Source organism: Gorilla gorilla, chromosome 1, assembly GCF_029281585.2.
Source record: "Gorilla gorilla gorilla isolate KB3781 chromosome 1, NHGRI_mGorGor1-v2.1_pri, whole genome shotgun sequence".
NCBI lineage: Eukaryota > Metazoa > Chordata > Mammalia > Primates > Hominidae > Gorilla > Gorilla gorilla.
In genome coordinates, this window is record NC_073224.2 from 239,222,676 (window position 1) to 239,243,792 (window position 21,117).

General features: G+C 58.5%; 1 protein-coding gene across 1 annotated transcript; it reads right to left on the bottom strand.

The window, feature by feature from the left end:
* Window positions 1–623: 623 nt before the first annotated feature.
* GABRD (gamma-aminobutyric acid type A receptor subunit delta) lies at window positions 624–12,221 on the bottom strand. The gene is made up of 9 exons (XM_031007762.3): window positions 11,976–12,221; window positions 6,353–6,465; window positions 6,006–6,073; window positions 5,669–5,889; window positions 3,742–3,824; window positions 3,085–3,222; window positions 2,111–2,266; window positions 1,615–1,826; window positions 624–1,394 (listed from the first exon to the last, which is right to left on the bottom strand). The coding sequence occupies exons 1-9, from the start codon at window positions 12,041–12,043 to the stop codon at window positions 1,095–1,097; spliced, it is 1,359 nt and encodes a 452-aa protein (XP_030863622.1). The 5' UTR covers window positions 12,044–12,221; the 3' UTR covers window positions 624–1,094.
* Window positions 12,222–21,117: the final 8,896 nt, after the last annotated feature.

Sequence of the window (21,117 nt, forward strand, 5' to 3'; positions counted from 1 at the left end):
CCAAGAGGGGACCATGGTGGCACCTAGCCCTGGACACCCACTGGACCAAAGGCCTCAGGGACCAAGGGAGTGGCAGCTCCTCTAGCCCCCTCCAGGCCTCTGCACCTCAGCCCTCCCTCAGTACCCCAGACATGGCTCATCTGGGATCCAGCCCCTGAGCCCCTGTGTCCCCAAGTCTCTGTCCCCAAGTCTAGTGTTGAGCCCCAGGATCTCAGGAAGACACCTCAAAAGCTCCCAGCTTTGGGACAGCGACCCTGAGCTCACTCCCTCACACTGTCGGCGCAGGCTCCTGCCTCACGCCCCTGGAGAAAATGGCCTCATCACAGCACGGGGACATAGATGAGGAGACCCAGTGCCTGAAGCCAGCATCACAAAAACTGGTTCATCACTTCCTGAAGCTCTTCCCTCGAAGCCTGCCCTGCTGACAAGGACAGCCTCCTTCCCAGGACCTCGACCCACTGTTTCCCCTGGGCGAGGTGTGTGTTCAACCCTGAGTGTTCTCTGCACTTTCACAATCAGCTCCCACCCAAACACCGCCCAGGGAGCCTGCAGCTGGAGAAGGGTGTTCCGGGCAGCTGGGGTGGGCTCCAGGCACCCCAGGAGTGAAGCGCAGCACAGTGAGGGAGAATGAAGCAGCCCCCAGGCCAAGGCTTTATTTCATGCTGGGACCAGAAAGACCTCACAAACGCCTTCACTCTTCACCGGATGGACGTCCACTCCCACCTCCTCCCACGCTCTGATCCCGATCCTGCAGAGCAAAGACCTAGAAACCAGGATCACTTTCTGAACCTAAAACTCCGCGGCTCTCTGAAGGGCCCAGACCCCGGCCTGGCTCAGCCTCTCGGTCAGACCCTCTGCTCCTTCATCTGTGCAGGTCTCACGCTGCCTGCCGGAGAGCCCCAGGCTGGCCTTTCGGGTGAGGCTGGGGTCAGAGCTCAGGGAGGCCGAGGCTTCCTCTTGTTTTCTGTGGCCGACTGTCATCCCGCTTCGAAACACGCAGAGGGGAAGGCAGCCCGAGGGCTCTTTCTCCCAGGAAGTTTCTGGGCAGCCGCCGCCGGGCGCCAGGACAAGCGAGGGTGGCCTGAGTCCTGTACTCACATGGCGTACGCCGCCCAGTAGATGACATTGACGGCCGCAAACGCCGCAGGGAACACAGCGCGGGCGTAAATGTCAATGGTGTCTGCGTCGATGGGCCTGAGCCTGGCACGGATGCCCCCCTGGCCTCCTGAGCGGGCTGCCCCCTCCTTCTTCGTCTCCCCTGTCTCCACCCCCACTGACCTGTAGGAGCCCATCAGGTTCCCCGGGACGCGGCGCTGCCGGCGGGAGATGGCCAGCTCCTGCGTGACGCCGGCAGCAGAGAGGGAGAAGAGGACGATGGCGTTCCTCACGTCCATCTGCACGAAGGCCGGTGGGGGAGACAGGGCTGAGCACTGGGGTGCGGCTCCCAGGGCCCTGGACCATAGGTGTTCCCATGCGGGGGCCCCGCCTGGACCAGCAGCTCCAGCCCCCCACGCCCAGGGAGCACAGCTGGGACCCACAGTGGGCTGGGGCAGCTGAAGGGTCCTGGTTGGGGCCACCAGCAGTGCTGTCCCTGGCTTGGCCCCAGGCCCTCACCTCTGCCCTCGGCCTGGAGACCTTGACCTTGGCCTTCTGCTTCTTCCTGTAGTCGGCGTTGAAATGCGCAAAGGCGTACTCCACCAGGGCGGCAAACACGAAGACATAGCAGATCCAGAAGTAGACGTCCAGTGCCTTGATGGCTGATGCCCGCGGCAGGGAGGAGCGGGCACTGACCATGAGCGTGGTCATCGTCAGCACCGTGGTGATGCCTGCCGGGCACAGGTGGTGCCATCGTCGTAGCCCTGCCCTCACGCCGCCCCATCCCAGCCTCGGTGCCTGTGACCCACGGATGAGGGTCTGCTGCCCCCCACTCCCATGCCCACCCCAGGGAGCAGGTCCTGCTTCCCTGACCTGGCCTGGCCCGGCTGGCCACTGCCCCAGGAGAGCTGGCATGGTCCAGAGGCCAGTGCTGAGCCCCCAGCCGAGGGATGGGGAGTCCTGATCTCCAGGGCCGCCCTTCCAGCTCCCTCGGAGCAGCGGCGAGGCCCCGTACCTAGAGACACCCTGGCGGGCACCGCCGCCTGGCTGATCCAGAAGGAGACCCAGGACATGGCAACCAGCAGGACGGAGGGCATGTAGGACTGGATGATGTACACGCCGCGGTTCCTCCGCAGGTGGAAGTGCAGGCTGAGCCGTGGGAACTGGCCAGCTGCCGGGACAGCCACCGTCAGTGCCCCCGTCCCTGCCCAGCCCAGCCCAACCATGGGACTCAGGGGCTGCAGGGCTTGGCAGCTACGGGGCCCACCAGTGCTCAGAAGAGAGACTTAGACCCCTGCCCTCCCCACCAACCACATGGCCTAAAATGTCAGGGGGCCTCCGGCCCTAGCTCTGGCCACAGGACAGGCTGGTCCTGAGCAGTGTCACCCAGAGGAGAGGGAGAGAGGCTGAGGTTACTGCTGGCCTCACGTTTGCTGGACTGGCCCTGAGAGACCCTCGCAACCAATGGGGAGGGCTCACCCCTTTCTCTCCTAACACTCCTGCGGGCACAGCCAGGCTCTGGAAGGAGCCAGCACTGGGCTCACTGGCTCTGGATGACCGGGGACAGGGGTGCGTAGGGGTGGGAAAGTGGGGCTGGGAGACAAGGTAGCCAAGGAAAGCTTGGCCCCTGAGCCCTGCAGACCTGGGGCTAAGAGAGCTCCCCACACCCTCTGGTTTCCCATAAATCTGGAGTGCTGGGAAGAGAGAAAGGACCAAGGAGTGAGATGGGAAGGCCTGACCCACGCCCACACAATGGCAGGCCTGGAAGCCCTGGTTCGGGTGCAGCTGGTGCCAATGAGCAAGTTCCTAAGGCAGCAGCGTCCCAGCTGCATCCCCAGGGGCCCTGGGGGCCTGCGGGTGGCTTGGCTAAAAAGCATGAAATCCACAGGCGGGCGCACGCGGAAGGGGCGACGGGCACACGCGGAAGGGGCGGCGGGCACACGTGGAAGGGGCGGCGGGCACACGCGGAAGGGGCGGTGGGCACGTTACCAGACTTGAAGTTCATGAGCTCCGTGGTGAAGCGGTAGCTGGTGATGGTGAACTGCGCCAGCTGCAGCTTGTCCAGCCCGTGGATGTGCTCCTGGCTCTCCGACCAGTAGTAGACGATGTCCTCCGATGAGTAACCGTCTGGAGGAAAAGCACACAGGTGGGCGGCAGAGCCTGGCCCCGCCCCAGGAGCCCTGGCAGGAGCGCTCCGTCCACACAGGAAGCCCGCAGGGGGCCGACGCCATCGTGATGGGGACCGAGCAGGACCCCAGCCAGGAGCGAGGAGGCCTTCGGCTCTGGGACCACGTCGGGCTCCTCCGGGCAGGTGGATGGGACACAGATGGGGTCACCGTTGTCAGGTGACACACAGGGGCTGCTGCACTGGCTCAACAATATCAATCTGTGCCATGTCTGGGCTCCACGGCCCGGCTCCCCAGGCAGGGCACAGACCCACAAGCCAGACTGCTCCAGGCCTTCTGGCCCCTTCTCCTCCTGCTCAGGCTTCTTGCATGCAGAAGCTGGTTTGGTGCTTTCCTGCACCCTGAGCCGGGCCAGCCTTGTCCAGGCCCCGGGCTGACAGTCTGAGCCCCCATCCACTGCTGGAGAAGCCAGTGTGGCCCCCCCGAGAGAAGCCCCTGCCCGCCTTGCACACCCACTCACAGCTCTCCAGGTCCAGCATGCACTCCTGCTCGTCCATGGGGTATTTGGCCAGGTCCATGTCACAGGCCACAGTGGAGGTGATTCTGCCAAGACAAGCATGGCAGTGAGGCCTTGGGGGTGAGGCCAGCCCTCCCGAAAGCCTGGCATTTCCCCTGCAGAGATGCCCCCTGAGCACCTGCCTGGAGCCCCAGCTACTTCTCAGACTGTGTTTGCCCAGAATCCAGGTAAACCTGGAAACTGCTCAACTTCATAGACGTCAAGTCTTCCTTTAGGACCGTCAAGAACTGGATTTCATTCATTCTCTTCAAAATGCTTGACTATTGAACTAGGCTGGGGGCCTACGGGGCAGGGGACAGCCTGCGCACCCAGGCCCTGGCCGGAGCAATGGCTGAGGAACACACGGGAATAGGCCCAGAGTTGCCACGCACTTGATTTTCTAGGAGAGGTCAAATATTTAAATTCCTATGTAAAATATCCTGATTTTTTTGTTTGTTTATGAGACAGGGTCTCGCTCTGTCACCCAAGCTGGAGTGCAGTGGTGCAATCTTGACTCACTACAGCCTCAACCCCCCGGGCTTGAGGTGGGTAATCCTCCCACCTCAGCCTCCCGAGTAGCTGAGACCACAGGTGCGCACCACCAAGCCCAGCTAATATTTTTTATTATTTTTGTAGAGGCAGGATCTCCCTATGTTGCCCAGGCTGGTCTCAAACTCCCAGGCTCAAGTATACTCTCATCTCAGCCTCCAAAAAGTGTTGGGGTTACAAGCGTGAGCCACTGCATCCGGCTGCCTCCTGATTTCTTTTTTCTTTCTTTCTTTTTTTTTTTTTTTGAGACGGAGTCTCGCTCAGTCCCCAGGCTGGAGCGCAGTGGCGCAATCTCGGCTCACTGCAAGCTCTGCCTCCCGGGTTCACACCATTCTCCTGCCTCAGCCTCCTGAGTAGCTGGGACTACAAGCCCCTGCCACCACGCCCGGCGAATCTTTTGTATTTTTAGTAGAGACGGGGTTTCACCATGTTGGCCAGGATGGTCTCGATCTCTTGACCTCGTGATCCACCCACCTCGGCCTCCCTAAGTGCTGGGATTACAGGCGTGAGCCACCGCACCCGGCCACATGCCTCCTGATTTTTTAAGTGTCATGAACTAATTCCATCTTTAAGAGGCATGTGTCTGAAAACAGGTTTTCAAACGAATGCGCGTACACACATTCATAGCAGTGTTTTCACATTCGCCAACGCCGGAAGCCACCCAAGCGCCCCTCGGCAGAGGGATGGGAGGCAGGAGTGACGCGCCCCTGCCGTGGGCCATCGCCTAGGCCATGAAGAAGAAGGCGCCCCTGACTCCGGCTTCCACTGGGATGAACCGTGAGGACGTCATGCTGAGTAACGAAGCCAGAGTCATAAAGGGTCCCACACACAGCATGTGATTCCCTTTCGATGAAATGTTTCTGTCTCTGGGCAGACCCACAGAGACAGAAAGCAAACGGGTGGCTGCTGGGGCTCCAGGGAGGGCGGAGTGGAGAGCACCTGCTCAGTGGCTGGGTCTCCTTTCGGGGTCTTGAAATGTTTTGGACCAGACAGAGGTGGGGATGCGCAACATGGCGAATCTGCCAAATGCCACTGAATTGTTCACTTTAAAAAGGTTAATTTTATGTTATGTGAATTCCACCCCATTTTAAAAACCAAAAGGCACTGTGTTGGCCAAAAAGCCACATCTGCCGGCTTCCTGTCGGTGACCTTGGAGCGGATGTTTCCCCAGCAGCTGCGGGGGATATAAATAACCGCGCAGCTTCTGCCCCCTCCTCCCCCCCCGCCCGCCAGCTCCCGGCAGCAGAAGCCGCTCGAGCTTTTCCAAGCCTTGGAGCGTCCAGGCACCGACGCTTGGCCCGGGCAGGCTCTCCCCCGGAGTCTGCGTGGGCAGCCCGCTCACCGGATGCTGTACAGGATCACGCCGTCGGGCTGCAGCCGGATGAGCTTGTTCTCCACCGTCACGTCGTGGAACCAGGCCGACTTGGCGTTCACGATGAAGGTGTCGGGCAGCCACAGCTTGTCCACGAAGCGGCTGTCCAGGCCCAGGGTCTCGTTGGTGTGGTTGTAGGAGAGCCTGCTGTCCCGCCAGCTCTGGTGCAGGAACACCGTCATGGTGTACTCCTGTGGAGGCAGCACAGGGGCTGGGGGTCAGCCTCGCTCCACCCCCAGGGGCATGCAGCCCAGGGCAGAGGCTGTGGGCACCCACCACGCCTGAGGCAGAGGCTGGTGGCACCTACCATGTTGGCCTCTGAGATGTGGTCGATGCTGGCCACCTCCAGGGCAAGGGCCACATTCACGGGGGGGCCTGCGAGGAAAGAGCAGAACTAAGAAGGACTGAGGCCGGCCCAGCATGGGAGCCAGGATGGGACCCTGCCGGGGTCCCAGTCACAGGCAGTCGGCCATCATGGCCTGAGAAGCTGCACTTCCCTGGCTGTCTCTGTGGGGGCCTGGCTCTGATGGAGCCCCCCAGGGGAGAGCCAGGCTTCCTTGCCCAGAGGCCAGCCTACAGCCCAGTGGGCCACACAGCCACCGCCTAGCCTGGGCTCCGGCAGCTCCTGCCTGCCGGGCCTGGACCGCCCCTCACCTCCGATGCCAGGCCGGAAGTTGCGGGCGTAGCCGGCTATCAGCCCATCCAGGTTGGGGAGCCAGGAGATCTCCAGGTTGGAGCCCACGTAGTCACCGATGTCATTCATCGCTCTGGGGACGCAAAGCCACTGGTCAGACAGGCCAGGACTTCATTTAATTCCACTGAGCCCGGGTCCCTTCCTGGGGATGCAGCACTGTTCTGGGCACCTGGGCCAGGGCGTGGGGGGCCACTGTGGGAGCCCTTGCAGGTGGCGGCCTGGCCAGTCCCCAAGCCTCTGGCTGGACACAGGGAACCCCGGGAGGTCCTCAGCCTCTTCCACCGGCCCTGACCTGGCTTCCTCCTCAGTGTCCACTTAGCCCTCCTGGCTTTGAGGGAGGTGGCCCTGGGTCGGACAGAGCCCCCCAGCGTGGGCCAAGCTCCCAGGCTAACAGCCTCCCTCCTCAACCAGCCCGCGGAGGCCGGCCTCAGGGTCTCCACCCCTGGGGTCCCTCACCAAAGAGGTCTCCCTGTCGGCTTCTGAGGGCGAAGCTTCCCCCATTAGATGGTTTGGAGAAGAGGAATGTGAGGAGGAGGCAAGGGGCAGGGACAGGAAGAGGACAGGGCCCCAAAACCCTGGCCCACAGCCTCCTACTCTCTGTCTCCTCCCAGGAAGGCCCAGGGTGGGCTCCAGATCCCCAAATGGCCATGTGCTTCTGTGGTTTAGCTCAACCTCGGGGCAGCTCAGGGTAGACAGCAGGGCCATGGGGATGCCCAGGCTTGAGGGAGGCGTCTCCTCCCCATACACGCCATGCTGCCAGAGCCCAGAGCACCCCAGCACCCCCCCGGCCCCCATCTGCTCACCTGCACTGGGTTGAACAGCGTCCCCCAAAATGCACATCCACCCAGAGCCTCAGAGTGTGAGCTTATTTGGGAATAAGGTCTTTGCAGAGGTAATTAGCTAAGATGAGGCCATTCTGGATTGGGTGGGCCCTAAACCCAAGGACTGGTGTCCTTAGAAGAGAAGAGGGAAGAAGCCTGGGGACAGAGGAGGCAGAGATTGGGGTGAGGCGTCCACAGGCCAGGGGAGGCCAGGGTTTCCAGCCACCGCCAGAGCTGGAGACAGGCCGGGGACAGGTTCCCTCAGAGCCTCCAGGGGAACGAGCCCTACCCACACCTTGATTTCAGGCTCCTGGCCTCCCGAGCTGCGAGAGAATAAGCGTCTGTTGTGTCAAGCCGTCCAGTTTGTGGCGATTGTCACACCTGTCCTCCTGCACACGCGATGGGGATTGTTCCCAGGGGTGGGGCCTTGAGATTAACCCCCCTGTATTCTCGGAATCATTTCTATCCAAGGGGGTGGCTTCAGACATGTCCTCCAGGTCGCCAGGCCCCTGAGCCTGGCCCGAGCCCTCCAGGAGAGTTGAGGGGTCAGGACCTGAGTCAGTGGCCTCCCTCACAGCAAGCCTAGAGACAGATTTGACCCCAGTTCAGACACAGCCTCAAGCGGGTGCCCCGTGCTGGGCTACTCCACAGGCCACCAAGAGAAGAGCACAGTCCCAGGCCTCCTCCACGCCTGGCTCCCCAGGACACAACTGACTGCCCCTCCCCTCCTCACGGTGGGGGCCACAGCCCTTGGCCTCCTGCTCCCTCAGAGACTGCGACCTGGGCTCGAGGCACCCCTCCACACTGCCTGTCTGGCACAGTCAAGCTGAGGCCGGGCCACCAGCCCCACCCCGTGCAGCACCCTCCCACTGCCCCACACAGATCACCTGCAGCCTACTCTGCTTGTCTGTCTCTCCAGCTCCAGCCCTCTTGAGTCCTTGGATTCCCATGGGGGAGGCAAGGGGCGGGGCACAGAGGTCTGGTGCCTCAGGCTAAGTCCAGCCGGGGAGCTGCATGAGCAGGTCCAAATCTTAAACCCGCGATTCCAGAGAAACACTGGGAAGGACGCTGGGAGGCGGACACTCTCCCTGCCTCTCCCTGCATCCAGCCTTGACTCTGCTCCATACACTTTATCCTCAGGTGCGTCCTGGGCCCCCTGAGGACCACCGGGGTTTGGGAGGCAGCAGTAGCGCGGGCGGGGACTGAGGCCCTCTCCCTTTCCATCAGAACCACCGGGGTTTGGGAGGCAGCAGGGGAGCTCAGGCCCTCTCCCTTTCCATCAGAACCACTTTTCTTCTTGTTTTACACACTGGCCTTTCAAAGATTTGGACTTTGAACCAAACGTTCCTTAGCTAACCAGATCCTGCCAACCCCAATCTGTCCTGGACGACTGTGGTGGCCCAACTTTGGCAGGAGGAACCAGCTGGAGGCAGCATCCAGGGCTGCTGTCCATCCAGACCCAGGACCCCGCGCCCACTGGACCCCCAGGAGTGGCCCGGCACAGGGCTAAGGAGGAGCAGGCACTTTGGTAACAAAGTATAAGATGGAATCAAATTAAGTCGTCCCAGCCAATTAAAAATGCAAATGGCAGTTGCCCTGAAGGTCGGATGCAAAGGGCTCTAGTGAGGCTTTATTTTTGGACCAGCCCAGCTGCCATCTAGCCTGCCTGGAATGAGGCCACAGGAGACACCGTCCTTCCTGGGCCACGTCTCTTGCCCATCTCAGGGTGGTGGCACATGTGGGGGGGCACGAAGGCAAGGCCAGGAGCAGCCCCCGCCACGAAGCTCACCTGGAGGCACCTTTGCCATCTCCTGGGGGCGAGAAGGAAGCAGGCTCCCACCCCCACGCCATTTCTCACCTAGGAGAGCACCCGGTCGTTTTCCCACCGTGATCAGATGGGAAGGGCCAGAGTGCGGGGGCGTGCGCTTCATGCCAGACTCTGGGGTCTGGAGGGCCCCCCACTTCCTCAGGTCAGGATGTACAAGGGAGGCAGATCTAGCGGGGGCTGGGGGAACACAGCCTGCACCAGCGGAGATAGGCACAGGGTGGGGATGTCCTGACTCTGGTATGTCACGGAGACCTCGGGAGAGGGCTGCTGCCTCACCTGGTGGCCCTGGGGCCCAGCGGTGGCCTGAGCTTGGGGTTTCCTATGGGTGGATGGACAGAGAGGCTCAGGGCTACACACCAGGCTCCAAGTCTACACTCGGATTTAGGACTCCAAACTCAGGGGGCAGAGTGGGCACCATGAAGACATGGCAGCTTCCCCCTCGGGTGGCTCTCCATGGGTCACCTGGCCTCCTGCCCTCCTGGCCCCACTGAAAAACAAACCCATCCCTGTCACTTGTCTGTGCCCTGGGGACAGACAGGGAAGGTAGATGTAGCTGGGATCCTCCCCCTGCAGGCTCCTCCACGGCGCACACCCAGCCCACATATCCCTCAGCCCTGCTTTTAGAGCAGCTCAAGCCTCCCAGCATTGCAGTTACCAAGGCGAAGAGGAGCACCGCCACCAGCGCACCGCGAGCTGGCACGGTAGGAGCCGCAGCACAGCTTCTCCAGGGAGACGGAGGTGCCGGCAGCCCGGGAGGGCCACCCACGCGGGCATGCAGTCGGCAAGCTCGGTGCCTGCCGCGTGCACGGGTCTTCACACTCCGGGCCGACCCACGGCCGCCACGCAGCACACTCCCTTCCTATCCCACCCAGCCTTTCCCATGAGGAGCTGCTGCAATGGGGACCTGGGGTAATGGCCAGAATGGGTCCCACTGACGTCCAATACAGCTCCAGGACAAGGACCCCGAGACTGAGGGAAGGGAGGGCGGCTGTCCTGGTTTCTGGAGTGGAGGGGCACAGATACAGAGAGGCCCTTCATGGACAGCACCCCGCTAAGTCTGAAGGTGGCCCCTAGGGCTGAGTTGGCAGGTGCTTCCACCCTGGGGAGACCCTCCAGGCCTGCCCCTAGACGCCAAGAGCAGGAGGTTGAGCCCAGCACATGTGTGGACAGAATGACCTCAAAGAAGAGGCTGCAGCACGCAGCCAGGTGGTAACTGTTTTTAACTAGAGAGCGAAAGGGGAGCTCAGCGAAGCAGTGCACCTCTCACCAGGCAAGGTGTCCTCCCCGACGGCACCCCTCTTCCAGGGATGGGAGTGACTGCAGGCCCAGAGGCCCCCCACTCCTGGCTGGGCCGTGGCCTTCCAGCTTTCCTGCCCAAGGAAACAGGCACAGAATCCCTTCCCCGTCAGCCCAGGAGCCAGATGCAGGCCAGGATTAAGGATCTTCAGATTTTAGAACAGGGAAATGGTGGACACAGAGGCTGTGGCTGGGGGCGGCCTGAAGAATTTCCCAGCAGGAAGTGTATATAAATAGTCCCAGAAGTAGGATTAATAAAGATGAGAAGAGTCTCACGGCCATGCGGGACGGGACTTGCTGCCAACTGAATTCTGGTGTCGAACTTGGGCTAAAACTTTGGGGTTTCAGAGCCGTCTGGATTTCAGCCTCTTGGCTAAGTGGCCGTGGGCCTGGGCTGGCAGCTGTCCCCATGGCTCCAGCACAGCATCCACAACTGTGCCCCGAGCTTCGTCCTTCCTCTCACCTTGAAGGAGGGGAAGGACAAAGGCAGAAAGGCCCACTGGGATTGATGGAAGAACAAAGCTCTTCCCAGGACACGGGCTGCTTAGAGCCAGGGGCAGTGCTGACCCCGCGGTCTCCTGATGGGCACATGGCTGCAGCTGGACCCAGGCCTTCTGGGCTCTGTCCCCCGCACCTCCAATGGGAAAACTCTGACACACCGCCCCGTGTTGGGTGCTGCCATCTCTACTACGGTCAGCCACCTCTATATCTACATGTTCACGGTCTCTGACATCCCGAATGCTGGGGGATGGCTCTTTGCTGTTTCTTCTGCAGTCTTTGCACTGAGGTGATTCTCAAAGACGCCCCTAAATGTCCTCTCGTGACTCCTAGGGAAGGCGGCCAGCCAGGCCCAGTGGTGGGGCCAAGTTGCCTGGGTGGCTGAGGAGCCCATTTCAGATCCCCAGAGAGGAGATGGGGGGGGCTGTAGGCCAGAGGGGGCTCCAGCCCTGGGGGGCCTCCTTCTCAGCCTCTTCCTTCTCTGGGGAGTCCCTCCCAAAATAGTTAAGAAATCCACCATCTCTTTTCTGTGGCCAGGGGCACCTGGCCGCCGTCCACCTGCACACACTCAGGAGTTCTGCCCACGCCATTTGAAACGGGCTCTGAAAGGAGACCCCGGAGGCCGGGCCCACCCTCCACAGCAAGACAGCCTCCTCCGTCCGTCCCAGACCCTCCGGCTGGGGAAGCTCACTGGGGGAACGGGGAACGGGGAACGGCTCCCCCGCAAAGGGAGCAGCCTCCCCGCACCGAGTTCTCAGGTCTTTCCTCTCCTCAAGGCACCCGCCGGGCAGGGACCCGCGAGTGCCGCGGACCCGGGGACCCTCCACGCGCGCCGCGGAGCAGGGGAACCGGGAGGCTCCGAAGCCCTCGCCCAGCCCAGGTTCAGCACCAGGACGGCGGACAGCACCGGGCGGGGGCGGCCAGCGCGGGAGTCGCCGCGTCCCGAGCCCAAGGGCAGCGTCCGGGCGAATCCAGCGAGGGGCCCGCGGGGCAAGACCCCGGGGAGGGAGGACGCGGGGCTCTCAGACTTGGGGTACGGGGCTCGGGGCTCGCGCCGGCCGCTCTCCCAGCCGCTATCTCGGGCCGACGCGGGCCCCCCACCGCCCCCGACCCCGCGCCGCACGAACCCCGCCCGCTCACCTGGTGCCGCGGAGCTGCTGCGCGCAGAGGAGCAGGAGCGGGGCCAGCAGCCGGGCGGGCGCGTCCATGGCCGCGGCGGGCTCGGGACGGGGTCCGCGCAAACTTGGCTCGCGGCGGCCGCACAGGCGGCACAGGCGGGCGGGAGCTGAGCGAGCGCGGCGCGGGCGCGAGGGGGCGGACGGAGCGCGGAGCCCGCCCCGAGCCCGCCCCAGCCCGCCGCTCCCTGCAGCCCGGCCCCGCCCGCCGCTCCCCTCTCCTCCCCCCGCTCCCATCCCCTCCCCCCACGCCTCATCCCCTCCCCCCCGCCCCATCCCCTCCCCCCCGCCCCTCCCGCTGCCCGTCTTCTCCCCTCCCCCTCCACTCCCCCTCCCCTCCCCCCGCGCCCGCCGCTCCCCTCCGCGTTCCCCTCCCCCCTCCCCCTACCCGGTCCCCTCCCCTCTCCCCCCGCCCCCCGCCCCATCCCGCCCCCCTACGCCAGCCGCGCCCCCTCTCTCGCGGGCAGCTCTCCCTGGCCGGGGTCTGGCTCTCCGGGACCGCTGCCCTCACGCGCCGCAGACGGGACCCTCCGCGTGTCTTCATGGGAGGCGACACCGGCACAAGCCCCGCGTGGACACTGTGGCCCACGGGCGCGGCAGAACCTCGTCCCGAGGCGGTTTGTGGGGGGTCGCACGTCTGCGTGGCTGCTTCTGGCTGCGCCGGCGGTGGGTGGGGAGGGGGCCAGTCCCTGCAGCTGTCAGGAGAGAGACCCCCACCAGCGGCTGCTTCCAAAACCCTCCTGCCTTCGCCGGTGCTGGGGCCAGGCGACTTTGGGAGCAAGTCCTGATCCCTGGGGACCCTCGACGGGGGCGGGGAGAGGAAAAGCAGGTGGGGGCTGCGCCGCAGGCCGCAGTTCTGACTCTCCACATCTCATGGCCCCAGGCCCGCCCTCCACACCCCTAGGATCTGGGAAAGGGAAGGCCTCACACTCTCCTGCCTTGGATCTTTTGAACATAAAGTTGCGCTGCCATTTCCTGAAGCTGCTCACAAACTTTAATCATTGTTGTGTCAGTTATTCACTTCTGGGCTCGCGATGTCGCTGACAGCACAGTGTCAACCCCTCGTGAAAACACTTAAAAATGGTGAAGCTGTCCCCGAGGCTGCGTGCTTCTGGATGAAGGGCCCTGGCCGCACAGGGGCAGGTGGAGGAAAGTGCAGAGAGGGATTTGCTGCGGAATTTCCAGCCCAATCCCTACTGTGGGAAGTGGAAGAATGAGGCTGGTTCCAGCTTGCTTGCTTTATGTTATGTTATGTTATGTTATGTTATGTTATGTTATGTTATGTTATGTTATGTTATGTTATGATGTTATGTTATGTTATTTTTCGAGATGGAATCTGGCTCTGTTACCCAGGCTGGAGCACGATCTCGGCTCACTGCAACCTCTGCCTCCCGGGTTCAAGCAAGTCTCCTGCCACAGCTTCCCGAGTAGGTGGGATTACAGGCACCTGCCACCACGCCCGGTTATTTTTTTGTATCTTTAGTAGAGACGGGATTTCACCATGTTGGCCAGGCTGGTCTCGAACTCCTGACCCCGTGATCCGCCCACCTCGGCCTCCCAAAGTGCTGGGATTACAGGTGTGAGCCACTGCATCCAGCCCTAGCCTGCTTTCTTAAATCCAGGAACGGGGCTCTAACAAGCCCAACAGGTCTCAACTCCAAGGCCGCCTTCCCGGCTGCTCACTGGCCCCTGCCGAGAGGGGTCCTTTGGGTACAGAAGCACTGACCTCCCTGTGTTCCCGGGGTTCCTGTCCGAGCCTGTGCTCTGCACACGTGCCCCTTCCCACGTGTCCTTACCATGGATTAGTTTAGGAGTTAATTCATGAAGAGGTGCCCAGAGCTTGGCCCGGCCCCCGATGAGAGGCATTATTTTTATTCTTCCCCCTCCAGAACAGGGGTCTTGTCCGTCTTCTCCTTGGTGGTGTATTGGATGAAGTAGGTGCTCAGCAAACGTAGGAGGAGGTGCAGACTCCACATCCGCAAACTCCACGCACCCACTGTGGCCAGCACGCCATCACCGCCTCCGGACAGTGCCCGGCCCTCCCTGTCGTTCCTTCCTGAGCTTTGGAACTAAGCAGTGAGAGTGGTTCATGGTCGCAATCCCTTCAATATCTGCGAAGATGTTATCTGAGGATATCTTGGTGCTGATCACCTCTGAGAAGCAGCGTTGATCTTGACTTACTGGATCCGATTCATTCAGGATAAGCCACACCCTATTGCCATTTTCTTCACGCTCCTCTATTATCTGGGGCATAAAATTAACATTTAGTTTTCTTCTTTTTCTTTTAAGAGACAAGGTCTTGCTCTGTGGCCCAGGCTGGAGTGCAGTGGCACAATCTCAGCTCACTGTAGCCTCCACCTCCCAGGTTCAAGGGATCCTTGCACCTCAGCTTCTGGAGGAGCTGGGACCACAGAGGCATGTCACTGCACCCAGATAATTTTCTATTTTTTGTAGAGATGGAGTCTCACTATGTTTCCCAGGCTGGTCTCAAACTCCTGGCCTCAAGGGATCCTCCCCCGTGGCCTCCCAAAGTGCTGAGATTGCAGGCGTGAGCCTCCGCGCCCAGCCAATGTTGAACTTTTGCTGGAAAGTCGTGCTGTTGTGTGTATGTCAGTTGAAGCTGGGCGGGCATCTTAGCCAAATATCTGGTGGCTTGGTGGCATCAAATTGTCTCCTCTTCCTTCAGTCCTAGAGGCAAATGCATGTCCCATCCACCATTCACAGGTTTCTGCAAGGTTTGAAGTCTGCACACTGTATTTCCATTCTTTATTGTTCCTAACTGGTCTTTCTTTCTTTCTTTTTCTTTCTTTCTTTCTTTTTTGTTTTTGAGATGGAGTTTCGCTCTTGTTGCCTAGGCTGGAGGGCAGTGGCACTATCTCAGCTCATTGCAACCTCCACCTCCCGGGTTCAAGCAATTCTTCTGCCTCAGCCTCCCAAGTGGCTGGGATTACAGGCGCCTGCGACCATGCCCAGCTAATTTTTGTATTTTTAGTAGAGACAGGGTTTCACCATGTTGGCCAGGCTGGTCTCGAACTCCTGACCTCAAGTGATCGGCCCACATCGGCCTCCCAAAGTGCTGGGATTACAGGCGTGAGCCACCGCACCCGGCCTCCTAACTGATGTTTCAGTTTGGATCTGAAGAACGGGAATTTTCATAATTTCTTTTTCAAGGTTTTTGAGAATTAGTTTGTTGCCATTTCCGAAATTCCATCCCATTGTGATGTACATAACCAGTCGGCTTCCTTAGCCTCATCCTCCACCCAGGGAAGCTCCGACCACGCCAGCACCAGGAAGGCCAGCCGGGGAGCAGCCTGGCCCAGGGGTCAGGAGCCAGGGCCTGTGTGACTGGGGCCTGTGTGACCGGCACCTGGTGGATGTGAGCCCCAGGACAGGGAGTTTCTGTGCCCATGAGATGGAAGCAGCTCACTTCTTGGCCCCTTTCAAGAATCTGGGAAGAGCTCCAGGAGTCAGAGGTCTGGGTGCCAGTCCCAGCTCTGCTCCAAACTGGCCTTGTGACCTCAGCGGAGTTATTTCCCAGTTTTGTTTTCTTCTTTTACAAAATGACAGGGTGAGAGTCGTGATTGGTTTCCTCAGTGTCAGAAGTGCTGAACTCTGTTAGAAAGCGTCTCAGGTTGTTTTGTTTGACAGTGACTACCCACTTTGCAGAGATGTGGGCTGCCCGCTCTCTGGGGAATACTGGAGGTTATGCCCCATCTCCTGTCCTGTGGGAGAACCCACCCTCCAAACGCGGCTCTGGTGAGGTTTTCACAATCAGTAACAAGGCCGATCTCCATCGATGGACGTTTCCCCGTTTGAGATGGGGTGTGTGCTCCTTACCCAGGCTCCTGAACAAAACCCACCTCCTTGCCTTGGCACCACTGAGAGTGCACACCGAGGGGGCTCCAGCACCAGATTGTGGGAACAGTCACGAGAAAGCAGCTCAGACTTCACACCCAGAGCCCTTGATCCCTACACACCCAGTATTCCTTCACAGCACTCTTCCTGCTTCCTGGACACGTGGAACTGCTTCTCCATCGGGGAGGATCCATCCAGAGCCCTTTGGGTGGGTGCTTAGGGCAATAGCTGCTGCCTCTTCCTTCTGCTCAGCGCTGGGAGGCATTACACTCTCCCCATATGGCACGGAGCAGAACGTGCACCTTTGGCTCTGGAAGGAATGAACATCCTGCCCGTTAGTTAGCCCTGGGAGTCACTGACTCGGTTCTTCCCTGGACACCAATGTCCTGTGGAGCACACAGAAAGCCACGGAAGTGTGGTCTGCGGGTTGAGGTGGGTATTCAGATGCCAGCCTGCAGCCCACTTACATTGTTTCTTTTGGACTGACACCTTGCCGGATGCTCAGATGCCCACAGCGCAGGGGAAGGGACGGCCTAGAGTCCGAGGCGTGGGCAGGGAGCTGGCCCCCGTCCATTGCTGCAGCTCCGCAGCAGCAGGACAGCCCTGGGAGGTGGAGGTGAGTCACCGGGACCAGGGAGAGGAAACGGCGCTCGCTAAATTTAAACCCCCTTCCTGATGTATTTGTGAGGTTGTTCTGTTACTTTCCTGGGAAAATGCACCAAACAGAGAGAATGGCAGGGACACAGAGAAGAACGTTATCGAGTTAGGTGGTAATTATTAATCCTGTGATTTTCAGATGGACTCCGTTCATTTGGATAAGCAGAGGAAATTTGGCAGAAACGACCAAATGCAAAATACGTGTAGCAGCCTGAGATCGGCCGTCTACTGAAACAAAGGATGCAGTTCAGTCGGAAACCACGCTTAGCTGTGTAGCTGTCTTTAGCCATCAAGGCCCTGAGAACCAATGAACAACCCAGCTTGGCCGCTTAGAACATTTTTTCTATACTTGAGTTAAATAGATATCCAAGAACCATTACTCATTTTTAATGTGGGGAAGTCGGTATTCTATTCTCGTGTTCTATGTTTTTTAAAGTGGCAATTTGAATTATTTCCTGCGATAGAAAACCTTAAACACAAAGTAACATTTCTAACAAAAGGGCTGTCGATCAAGTGACAAACACGTCCTACTTTACATACGAGCACGACTGAGGCAACGGCATGAAAACGCCTAAAATGGGCTGCTGGGGAGACAGGATCTGGCCGCGAATGGAACTCGCAGCAGCTCATTAACGGGACCGTCCAGCAGGAAGGTGGGTTGGCAGCCTTCTCCCAGGGCTCCCCACGATCCCTACCCCTGGTGTGGTGTGGCCTTCCTCCTCACATGTCGTCTGGACCAAGCAGTGTGTTGTTCTCATCCATAAAGAGTGATGGGCCGGGCACGATGGCCACACCTGTGATCCCAGCCTCCGGCTGAGGCAGGAGGATCTCCTGAGCCCAGGAGTTTGAGACCAGCCTGGGTAGCATAGGGAGACCCTGTCTCTACAGAAAAAAAGTTAGCCAGGTGTGGTGGCCCACGCCTGTGGTCCCAGGTATTCCGGAGGCTGAGGTGGGAGGATCGCTTGAACCCAGGAGGTGGAGACTGCAGTGAGCCGTGATTGCACCACTGCACTCCAACCTGGGCAACAGACTGAGACCCAGTTTCTAAAACAAATAATAAAAAGGCAGGGTGCAGTGGCTCATACCTGTAATCCCAGCACGTTGGGAGGCCAAGGTGGGCGGATCACTTGAGGTCAGGAGTTTGAGACCAGCTGGCCCACATGGTAAAACCCCATCTCTACTAAAATACAAAAATCAACCGGGCACGGTGGCACACGCCTGTAATCCCAGCTCTTGAGGAGGCCAAGGCAGGAGAACTGGGAGGCAGAGATTGCAGTGAGCTGAGATCGTGCCACTGCACTCCAGGCTGGGTGACAGAGCTAGACACCATCTTGAAAAAAAATAAAAATAAAATAAAAAGAGTGATGAGGCATCCTGAGATTCATTTATAAAATGCCGTGATTCAGGTCTCAGGGCACTCTCGCCCCTACTCACTTTGATGAAGCCAGTGCTGGGTTGCCTGCCGAGGTGGGGAGGTTCATGAGCCAGGAACTGAAGGCAGCCATGAGAGCCAGACCCCTCCACCACCCCCAAGACAGCAGGGAACTCACTCCAACAGCCACCCTGGGATGCTGCCACAGCTGAGCCTGGAGGTGACCATGACCCTGGCTGACGTCGGACTGCAGCTTTGTAAGGGAGACTGAGCCGGGACCCAGACCTACAAAAGCTGAGAGGATAAACACTGTTTTAAGCTGCTGTGTGTCGCAGTGACTCGTGTGGCAGTGGATTTCTAGCAGAGCCGTCGTTCGTGTCTGGCTTCTCTCAGCTCAACACTCTGTAGAGCCACACATGCTGTTGTGCGTGTCAGCGGTGGATTTTTTATTGCTGAGTAATATTTCATTCCATTGAATGAAACCACACCCGCCTAATTTCTGTATTTTTAGTAGAGATGGGGGTTTCACCATGTTGGACCAGGCTGGTCTCAAACTCCTGACCTCAGGTGATCCGCCTACTTCGGCCTCCCAAAGTGCTGGGATTACAGGCATGAGCCACCGCACCTGGCCTCCAATCTGCTTTCCAAAGTGGCTGTACTTTGTACTCCCTGCAGTAGTATGTGAGAGTTTAAGTTGCTCCAATGCTGATCAACACTTGACATTGGAAGTCTTTAAGTTTGACCATTTTATGACTGTGTGGAGGTATGTCATTGTGGGTTTAACATGCACTTTCTTTTCTTTAATTTTTTTTTTTTGAGACAGAGTCTCACTGTGTCATCCAGGATAGAGTGCAGTGGCGAGACCTCGGCTCGCTGCAACCTCCGCCTCCCAGGTTCAAATGATTCTCCTGCCTCAGCCTCCTGAGTAGCTGGGATTACAGGCTTGCACCACCATGCCCGGCTAATTTTGTGTTTTTAGTAGAGACGGGGTTTTGCCATGTTGGCCAGGCTGGTCTTGAACTCCTGACCTCAAGTGATCCACCCGCCTCAGCCTCCCAAAGTACCAGGATTACAGGAGTGAGCCACCATGCCCAGCTTTTTAAAAATTTTTATTTTATTTTATTTTATTTTATTTTGTTAAATAGAGATAGCGTCTCACTACATTGCCCAGGCTGGCCTCAAACTCCTGGGTTCAAGCAACCCTCCTGCCTCAGCCTCCCAAAGTGCTGGGATTAGCAGAGTGAGCCACCTCGTCTGGCCAGCACGCATTTGCTGAATGACTAATAGGTATCTTTTTATGTGCTTATTTATTTGAATAGCTTTTGGTGACGTACATGTCTATTCAAATCTTTTAAAAGCCTAATGTTTTTAAAAATGAAGTTGTCAATCTCTCTTATTATTAAGAATTTTTTCTATATTTTCGGTGCATGTCTGTTGTTGGATATATGTTTCGCAAACACCTTCTCCCAGTCTAGGGCCTGCTGATGCATTTTCACAACAGTATCTTTTGAAGAAACAAAGTTTGCAATGCTGGCGATATGGCCCTGTTTCTGTAGGGGCCGCGCCCCACCCTGGCTCCCCTTCTACCCTGGCTCCCCTTTCCTGTGTGGTGGCCGGGACGCCTTCCTAGGCAAGTAGCTGGTGTCCTCGGAGGGCTCACCCCACCCATTTCCCCGCTGTCAGGATCTTGCCCGTGGCTCCCTCATGTCCCATCACTTGGGGGCTGTTGTCTCAAATATTTTGCTGAGTCTTTCAGTTGTTTCAGGTGTGAGGCAAACCTGTCCCTGTTACTCCATCTTGGCTGGAAGCAGAAACTTACCTTCATTTGAAAAATAAAATTATATTAAGCCAGGCGAAGTGGCTCACGCCTGTAATCCCAGCACTTTGGGAGGCAGAGGCGGGCAGATCACTTGAGGCCAGGCATTCGAGATCAGCCTGGCCAACATGGTAAAACCCCGTCTCTACTAAAAATACAAGAAGAAATTAGCCGGGCGTGGGGGAGCACGCCTGTAATCCCAGCTACTCAGGAGGCTGAGGCAGGAGAATCGCTTGAACCTGGGAGGCGGAGGTTCCAGTGAGCTGAGATCGCGTCACTGCACTCCAGCCTGGACGACAAGAGCGAGACTCGGTCTCAAAAAAAAAAAACAAAAAAAAAACGCAAAAAACAAAGCAGCTGTACTGAGATAGGATTCACACAGCATCAACTTGCCTTGGCTTTGGAAAGTCATTTTCTCCCTGGGCGCGGTCGCTGGGGTCCTGGCGCTGGGGCTCGTCTGGCTGTTTCTTCTCCCAGCACTTCCAAGTCGCTTCTTGTCTTCTGGCTTCATGGTTTCTTGAAGAAAGTTTGCTGCCGTTTCTTTGCTGCACTTTATGAAATGTGTGTCTTTACACTCGTGGTTGTAAAGAGTTTTTCCTTCTCGTTTTCATCAGTTTGGCTGCTGGCCATCTTGGTATGATTTTCTTTTTCTTTTTCTTTTTTTGAATAAATTGTATTCAACCTAGGTTATGTTGCAGCTCACCCCTCGTTACCAGTCTGGCAGCCAAGGAGGGTGGGGACAGGCCCTGAAGGGAGCCCTGTTGTCTTTCTGGGAAGACTCTGCAGTCTTCCTATACTTAGGGGGTGGGGGGCACAGGGTGCCAGCTCTTCCTTGGGAGGCATGAGTCTCCTCTGCAGGCTCTGAGGTTTCAGAAGAATCTGGGCAGCCAAAGCATTCAGGAGCATCCACCCAGATATCCCTGCCCCACGTATCAAGGCACCAGCTCGTCTCAACCCAGACCTGGGCCTTGACACAGCAACCTGGCTTTGACTGAGAGTTGGTCGTCTTTGAAATTCAACTACTGCAACTCTCCAGGCCTCGTCGTGGTTTCCAGTATTTCCTTTTCTGCCACGGAGGGGACAAGGACCTCTCTGGCTTTCGTGCTTAGTTTCGATGGCTGTTTGACTGTCTGAAACTTTTCATGATGCCTGTCTAGAGTGGGTTTTTGTTTGTTTGTTTGTTGTTTTGTTGTTGTTGTTTTGAGACGGAGTCTCGCACTGTCACACAGGCTGCAGTGCAGTGGCACAATCTCGGCTCACTGCAAGCTCCGCCTCCTGGGTTCACGCCATTCTCCTACCTCAGTCTCCCGAGTAGCTGGGACTACAGGCGCCTGCCACCACGCCCAGCTAATTTCTTTTTGTATTTTTAGTAGAGATGGGGTTTCACTGTGTTAGCCAGGATGGTCT

Excerpts from the sequence above, each read along its gene's own strand:
- GABRD (XM_031007762.3), bottom strand. The coding sequence starts at position 12,043 with ATGGACGCGCCCGCCCGGCTGCTGGCCCCGCTCCTGCTCCTCTGCGCG. Across the intron at positions 3,825-5,668 it reads GTGATCCTGTACAGCATCCG|AATCACCTCCACTGTGGCCT; the intron begins GTGAGCGGGCTG and ends TTGTCTTGGCAG. Across the intron at positions 1,395-1,614 it reads TCTCCAGGCCGAGGGCAGAG|ATGGACGTGAGGAACGCCAT; the intron begins GTGAGGGCCTGG and ends GCCTTCGTGCAG.